This window comes from Gorilla gorilla, chromosome 2 (genome assembly GCF_029281585.2).
Source record: "Gorilla gorilla gorilla isolate KB3781 chromosome 2, NHGRI_mGorGor1-v2.1_pri, whole genome shotgun sequence".
Lineage (NCBI taxonomy): Eukaryota > Metazoa > Chordata > Mammalia > Primates > Hominidae > Gorilla > Gorilla gorilla.
The window spans coordinates 59,533,343-59,541,560 of NC_086017.1; the positions used below are offsets into that span (position 1 = coordinate 59,533,343).

At 53.6% G+C, this 8,218-nt stretch overlaps 1 protein-coding gene across 3 annotated transcripts in view; it reads left to right on the forward strand.

The window, feature by feature from the left end:
* BSN (bassoon presynaptic cytomatrix protein) overlaps positions 1 to 6,801 on the forward strand; it is a 117,083-nt gene extending 110,282 nt beyond the window's left edge. For 2 of the 3 annotated variants that reach the window (XM_031009298.3, XM_055382440.2), the window contains exons 10-12: positions 65 to 119; positions 495 to 584; positions 2,852 to 6,801. In XM_031009298.3, coding sequence (XP_030865158.3) covers positions 65 to 105 — 41 coding nt within the window. In that variant the 3' untranslated portion in view covers positions 106 to 119; positions 495 to 584; positions 2,852 to 6,801. Of the gene's footprint in view, positions 1 to 64; positions 120 to 494; positions 585 to 2,157; positions 2,829 to 2,851 lie in introns of those variants that run through there. The other variant, XM_031009299.3, reaches the window with a different exon arrangement.
* Positions 6,802 to 8,218: the final 1,417 nt, after the last annotated feature.

Below are 8,218 nucleotides of genomic sequence, written 5' to 3' on the forward strand. Positions count from 1 at the left end.
TGGCCCTGACTGGGAGGGGTCTGGCCCAATTTCCTGATGGCTCTCTCCTCTTTCTTTGTCACAGCTGTCTCTGCTTTTGGCAAAAAATTTTCCTCATTCTGGTGACCATGCCCAGCATGGTGAGTACAAGCAGCCTGTACCTTGCCTCTTCTGGGAAAGGCCCGAGGCACTGGGGGTGGGGGTGGGGCTCTAAGTCCGAATTGGTCCTCTGGGAGGAGTCCAGTCTTCTGCTGGTTCAGTGCCCAGAGCTGCAATGTTCCCTTCTCTGAATGTGGGAGGAGAAAAAGGAGGGACACTGTGCACAGAGCCCCGACCATGGGGCCAACACAGTAGGGGTCCCCAGCAAAGGAGGGGCCAAAGCCAGGGCCAGTGCCCTGGCTTTCAAACCATCTGCTATCCCCTGCAGGGCTCTCACAGCACTGGGCTGGCACTGGGTTGTAGGTAGGCCTCCGGGGATGCAACTCCTCTCCAGCCCTCCTCTAAATGCTCCACAGGCTCTTGAAGAAATGAAGAGAGGTATCATTGCTGTGGAAAAATCTCTGGAGTCAGAGGCCTGGGCGCAGCTCTGGACTCTGCGTATAACAGTGAGTGTCAGGATCAGGGTGAGATGGGCCAGAGGAGGGGTGAAGGGCCAAGGCCTGGCTGATGACAGCTAGCCAGTTCTGACAAGTGTGAACTGGGAAGGGCCTGTTGGGTTTCCTTCAGCTGTGATGGGCCCAGCAGCCCTCCACCCCGCAGAGGCAGGGGCCACAGAGCTGCCTGAGATGGTGCCAGACAAGTCAGGTGGCACCCTTGGAGAAGAGCCCAGCACGGCCAACTGCACCTCACAACTTGAAGTCTATGTGCTGGGCACTGAGTTCAAAGTCATCCTGAAGGACATGGTGGTCTGTGGCACCTGTAGGGGAACATGCTTCTTCCCTGATGTCTGCTGCTGGTGCCTTTGCTCCAGCCACTTGGAATAGATTAGAGTCCCCAAACCCCACAGAGTCACATCTGCAGCTCTGGGAATGAAGTCAAAACACTCCTGGCTTCACAGGCTGAGCTTGTGGCCCACAGGATAGAAGAGTGGAAGGAGTAGAGAGGCAGACAGGAAGGGACATAGAGGAAAGGGAGTCTCAGCCCCAGACTAAGTCAGCTCAGGGAGAGGGCAGAAGGGCCTCAGGATGGGAGCCCTCACCCTGTCTGGGCTGCAGTGGCCAAGGCAGGTTGGGACACCACTTCCTGGAGCCTGTCCTGGCCCTGGCCCTGGCCTTGGCCCTGCCTCTGTGGGAGGAGGAGGAAGTGCATCATCCTGCATGGGAGGAGAATCACCTGGCTGTTGGTACAGCTCTGTGCACAGCCAGGACCACTGACCATCATCCCATAGCCCTCGGACCCTCCTCTTCTCCCTCCTTGCCCCTTCAGGGTGCTTCTCACGGTGCACAAGCATGTATGTGTTATCCATGGCGGAGCCTGGCGGTCAGTGAGCAGGTCACTTCAAGGGAGCCCCGGGGCTGGCAGATGCTGGGCCTGGGCCAGCACTGGTTGTGGGAGGGAAGGAGCTAGGTGTGATACCTCACAGGCTACCTTTCTCTGGAAAAGCAGTGGGGCCCTGGAAAGGCCCAGGCTTCCATCCATTTATTCAACAAATGTTTGTCAAGCCCCAGGTATGTGCCAGGCACTCTTCCAGGATCTGGGGATATGGCAGAGAACAAAACCAAGTCCCTGCCCTCTGAAGCTGACAATCCATTAAAGGAGATAGAGAATAAATAAGTTTAAAAATAAAATTCAATTTAAAAGGTACTTTCTGAAAGTGATGAGTGTTATAAAGCCAGCGAAGCAGAGCTATGGAAGCAGTGGGGTCTGCTCTAGACAAAGTGCTCAGAGCCGAAGATATGTGAGGGAAGCTTGAGGGAGGAGGACGGCTGCGGTGGGATGAAAAAAGGGGAGGGAACAGCACTGACGGATGATCGGATGCTGGGATGGGACCAGGGACAGGGCAAAGGCCAGTACAGCCAGGGCCACAGTGGAGGGGAGAGGTGGTCAGGGGTAAAGTCCAAGGGGGTGGGAGCCAGCTGGGGTGGGTTGTGCAGGCCAAGTAAGGAGCCTGGAATTTATTCTAATTACAGTAGCCATAGTGCAGCCCTTAGCGTTCTTCCTGCCTTCACCCTCCCACAGCGGGCTTCCTGCGGCTTCCCGCTCAGCTGATGTTTCCTTGGAGTTGCCCTGGAACAGATGTGAAATCACAAGTGGTGCTGAGAGGAGGGGAAGAAGGGGACAGCCCATGGCCTGGATTCATGACAGTACCTACCTTGGGTTTGGGGCCAGGGTATGGTTCCTGAGCAGGGAAAGGAAGCACAGACACAGCTTTGTTCTGCGTCCTGCCACATGGTGTGGGTGGGCCACTGAGACCACTGACTTTATAGTTAAAGAAATCTCCCTTGAGTTCTAGCATTCGGCTAATGATTGGGTCAAGTGGACAGTGCTGCCGTGAGTATCCCTCTCCTGAAATTCTTTATGGCAATTTCAGAGATGGGCTTGGAGAGGTTTGCCATTTCAAACCAAATCCCTTCTCCATCACTCTTAAGCCAAAAAAAAAAAAAAAAAAAGGAACTTTTGTTACATTAAAAGAAGTGTCCCTTCCTGGCTGACCTGATTCTTCTTTCTTGCTGTCCTCTCTGTGACCTCCAACCTGCCCAAGCACCCATCTCCCCAAGCCTGAGTGGCATGGCACCCCGTGGGTGAGGAGGTGGCCGCTAGCACAGGCAGATGGCTGAGAGGAATGTGAGGGTGAGAAGCAGCTATCTACAGTTCTTGACAGAATCCTTTCTTTTCTTCTTTCCTTCCTCCCTCCCTCCTTTTCTCTTTCAAGCATCTACAATCTGGCAAACCCTTGGCCCAAAGACTCACCAGGTGGGACGTGGCAGGCAGGCCTCAGTTGAGGACGTGATGTTTTCTCACAGCAGCTGCCTGGGTGAAGCATCTGCTGGACAAGTCGGACCACTGGCCGGGGGACCTTTGATTGTCTTTCCAGAGATGCTGCTCTCTGCAGGGCACCACCTTCAAGGCACAGCCCTTGTTGGGAGGGAGAACCCTCTCCAGAAACCCTGCCACCAGGGTGTCTTGCTGTACTTCCCACAGCCGCCTTTTTGCGGCCTGGCCGGCCAGGCTTCCCATGCGTTATACACAGAGTTTGGGCACACACTGCCCTCCCTCCGAGATGCCAGAAGTTTTTCCACAGCCTTGGAGAGGGGCTTTGACTGAGGGCTGGGGGCCCTGGGCTCCGTTTCCTTCACATTCCAGCTGGCCCGGATCCCTCTGTGGCACAGGGCCCTGCCCCTGTCACGTGCCCTCTGGGTGACATCGGAGCAGACCTCCATGTGGCCAGGGGTTGGGAGAACTTTACAAACATTAGGACCTAACACTGTCTCATCGCTGAAATAAGAGGCCATAGCACCGAAAAGCAGCGTGGGCGCCGGCTGAGGCTTCTCCCAGCCCGTGGGTGGCAGCGTGCTAGCACACTGCCACCATCTCAAAGCCATCCCCCTAGCCATCGTGAGCATCCCAGCGGCACCGCCATTGTCTCAACCAGCTGGCTCCTCGTCTGTACACCTGGGGATTTCTTTTGATTTCAAGAACAGCCTTAATCATTCCAGTTTGATTTACGTGTATACCTCATAAACATTTTTCTTTTGTTTCTCTCTCCCCCTTTCTCTCTTCTCTTGGCTCACTCCCTTGCCTCTCCCCCTCCACCACCACCTTGTGACTGATGGTTTGGTTTCCTCTCTGCTCTGCCCCTGCTCAGCACAGGGAGAATGTTGACTTAGAAGCAATAGGGGGCAGCAGGCCACCAAGAGCACAACCCCAGGGCGAGGTCTAGGGAGGCCTCCCAGCCCGCCTCTGTTTACTGTGCAATTCCAGTCGTTCTTAAGCCATCACCAGTGGGTGTACTCAGAGCAGAGGGGCCAGGACTTCTGCCAGCCAAGGGAAAGGCCCAGAGCCCTGTGCGGGGGAATGTGGCACTGTCTATCCATCCGGTGGACTGGGCAGCATTCCTCCCCAGGGCTCTTCCCTTGGCCTCCTTTCACCTGGGGCACAGCCACAAGTCTCATCTCTAACGTTCTATGCAATGAAATATAAACCCTCAATGACAACTGTTAATATTTAATAAATTCCATGTTATGTATAAGGAGTTAATTGCAAACATGCAATTGAGAAACTGGATAGATACACTCATAAAACCCCCACCCCCCCCACCCCACCCCTGCTCCCATTATGTGTGTGAAATTCTCAGTCTGTGGCATGTTTGACCTGTGGCAGGACTCGCTGCTGCCAGGTGAGTCACCGCCTGTCCCGCAGTGGAGCATGCACAGCTCGCAGCCTCTTTGCACGATTTCATCCATTTTAAATGCTTGACCCTCTTGCTTGGAGTTCTTTTTGCCTCAGAACCTCTCCTTCAGGAGCACTTCTAGCTGACTTCTGCACAAGCTAGTGAGGACCTGCCAGAATTGTTGCCTGAGCATGCCAGGCTGCAGGGCAGGCAGTACAAGGCCCCCACATACCCTGCAGTTTTCTCTGTCCAGGATAGCAGGTAAAAAGGAATCCCCAGAGCAGACGCAATGGTAGGAGCCTGCACAGGATGTGTGTGTATGGACATTCTGAAGGTTTGCTGTAGGATTTCTGTCTGTCTGTCATTTTCCCTTCCTACCCCAACCCTGAGCCAGAGGCATCTGACAGCCCTTTCCCAGAGGGCACCACACAAGGGCAGAGCTGGGCGGCATCCACGGCCAGAGAGGCAGAGGCAAGAGCAGAGCCAGGCTGTGCCCGAGGGACCCCAGCTCTTGACTGTACCTGTTTCATGCCTCTCCTCTGTGGCTAGGAGGCTCAAAGGACTGTGAGCCAGGAGATCTGGGCCGGAGCTAGGGGGTCAATGGATGCTCAGGAAGAGCTGGGCCTTTGGCACTTGTGGTGAGAACAGTTGACAGTGGTCATCTGGAACTGTTCATATAAACAGCGGCTTCAAGCTAAGTTTCTTGTGAAGTTTCTCAATAGCAAATCTTACAGAAGGTCCAGTGTGACCCTCTCTGCATCTGTCCCCAGGACCTATGCTCCCTGCTCACCCCCTTCTCCAAAGCCCAAGCGTCCTGCTGCTCATCAGCTTTTTTACCATTGAGCCAGGAGTGCGGCAGGCAGTAGCTGCCTGACCCTTCAAGGCCTGACCTTCGTCCAGAGTGCTCTGGTTTGCACCATGCATTTCTCAGGGGTCTGCATTTCTCATGCTTTTCTATAAGATCTACACACCCCTTCAGAGAGGGCTCCTCGCTCACCTCTGGTAGCTATGGATGGGACAGGAAGCTGCCAACCTTTGTGTTGGACTTAACACCCTTGCCTTTCTGGGACTTGGCCTCACCCCACCCATGGAATACCTGCCTCATCCCAAAGATCAGGTATGGGCTGAATGCAGCCATCTGAGCAAGGGCTGAGGGAAGCCATCATCTAACACCTCTGGCCACCCAGGACCAGGTCTGTGTGGGGATGTGCCTTGGAGACCAAGGCAATAGTCCTTTCCACTACAGGCCAGGGGATGGGACAAGAAGCAGGGAACAGGCAGGGAAATGTTAGGAGGTCAGCCTCCAGCAGGCCCAGTCTCAGGCTCTAAAGTACTGACTTTTCAGCAAATTTCCTTTCTGGCCAAGCCCTCTGAGTTTGAAATTCTGACATCTGCCACTCCTCATCCCCCACTGTACCCACAGGATACATCATCGCCCCTCTGTGAAGGTGGCTGGAGCAGGCCTCTGGTCCATGGACTGTCCTTCCTGGCCCTTGCATGGATGCAGTTGTGACTCTGGGGACAATGCAGCCAGAAGCTGAGGGACCAGCATTTGGTGCCTTGGGAAGTAGAGAGCAACAGACACATCTCCAAATGGGCAAGGAGTCTCTAGCATGCAGCCCAGGCCTTCTCCATACCCCTCTCCCCAGCATCATGAGCAAGGGCATTGCCTCCTCTCTCTGCTCACTTCAGGGCCCAGTGCACTCACTTCACAGTGACAGCCCTTCCCTACCATCCTTGGGCAGAGCATGTGGTCTCAGGGCCCACAGTGAAAGAACAGCAGTGGTGGCAACTATGCCTTGCCTTCTGGAGCCTGTAGGGAGTTTTCCAGGCAGGTCCTTTGCCAGGACAGCATGGTCCTGCCCTGTTGTCCCGTCTGCTCTCCTCTTACCCACCCCCATGCTGTAAATACTTGTCATCATGGACTCCAACAGGGTTAGAGGGACAGGCCTAATCAACTGAAACTCCTCGGAGATGCCATCTCTGTCTCCCTGGGTGCCAGCAGCCCTGCTGCCATGTGCACTGGGGTGGCACTGGAGAGCCATGGCAGTCGTGAGATATTGTATGTGTATGCACATGATCATGTGTGTATGTGTGTGTGTGTGTGTGTGTGTGTGTGTTTCTGCCTCATTCAGTTTCTGGGGTCAAATCAGCTCCTTCTCTCCAAGTGCACTACCCTGGAGAGTGGTGGCCACTCAATACCTTTTCCTCTAGCTTTCATGTCTTGTTTTTGCTTTCCCCTTCCTCCTCCCTCTCTCTTTCTTTCCTTCTCTCCTTCTTTATTTGAGGGGGGAAGAGTGCTGTACAAAGTCAAACAAACAAGTTTACAGTTGTAAGTGCAATGACCCGAGTCCTCCACATGACCTTGTGAATTGTGTGCTGTCCTTCTGTGCTCTGTGAGAACTCGTGGTACTTCAGTGTCCCTCCCCCTGTATTGTGACAAGGTAATTCTGTGGTATCAGAATAAAAGGACTTGATATAAACAACCTACAGACTGTTTCTGGGATGGTTTCTCAAGTGGGAAGGCTTAGCTGAAGGAGCAAATCCCCAAATTTGCGACAATCCTGTCCATGGTTAAAGGGAAAAGGATGGACAAAGTTGCAGAAGTGCTGGCACAGCACGGGACTGAGTCCACACCAAGCCATCCAAAGACAATGGGCCCTCCACAAAGGTGCCCAAGGGGAGGTCCCAAGCTTGGACCTGGAGCAGGCAGTCAGTGCACAGGCTGTTGAGGGACAGCACCTCCATGGCCTTCAGGTGTGTTGGCTGCATACACAGCTTTCTGGGACCTGGTTCCAGGGAGGCAGTGAACAAGTGCTGCCCCCTGGTGCTGCCAACAAGCCCTACACCTCTCTGCCTTGCTCCGAATTTTCCAACCCCCAAACTCTCACCGGCTGCCAGACCTTAGGCCTTCCTCAGATGGTCAGGAGTACCTCCTTACCGAAGTCACCCAGAGTTGCTAGACCTTTTTTTTTTTTTTAAACACAGATAAACAGGAATCCCAGCTTCACCTCTGGCCCTCTCCCCAGAATTAACATTTTGATGCGTGTCCTTCTTTCCTGTTTGTTGTTCCAGTCTTCATTTTAAACAGAAGCCAGAAGGTGCAATATATCCTGTTTTCTAGCTTTCTGTTTATTTCCACGTTTATTTCAGGTACTTAAATGTTCGTCTTCCAGTGCTCAACCTCCAGAGAGATACACCATGAGTTCATAGCCAGTCTACCACACACAACCTAAGGAACAGGCACTATGTTCCCAGTGTTCCTATTATAAACAATGCTTGATGAACATCCTATTTTCCAATCTTTCCACCCAAATTGGTGGCTGGGGCCACTCGTTCTACTCCTGTTTCTGGCCTTGATACAGTCCTGTACATACTCACAAATGCAGTGGTGTCAGAAAGTTGGGACTCTCTTTTTTTTTTTTTTTTTTTTCCTTGAGACGGAGTTTCACTCTTGTTGCCCAGGCTGGAGTGCAGTGGCACGATCTCGGCTCACTGCAACCTCCACTTCCCAGGTTCAAGCGATTCTCCTGCCTCAGCCTCCCGAGTAGCTGGGATTACAGGCGCGTGCCACCCAGCCCGGCTAATTTTTGTATTTTTAGTAGAGACAGGGTTTCTCCATGTTGGCCAGGCTGATCCCGAACTCCTGGCCTCAGGTGATCCACCCGCCTCAGCCTCCCAAAGTGCTAGGATTATAGGCGTGAGCCACCGCGCCTGGCACTTTTTTTTTTTTTTTTTTAAGATGGAGTCTGGCTCTGTCGCCCAGGCTGGAGTGCAGTGGCGCGATCTCGGCTCACTGCAAGCTCCGCCTCCCGGGTTCACACCATTCTCCTGCCTCAGCCTCCCGAGTAACTGGGACTACAGGCGCCTGCCACCACGCCCAGCTAATTTTTTGTATTTTTAGTAGAG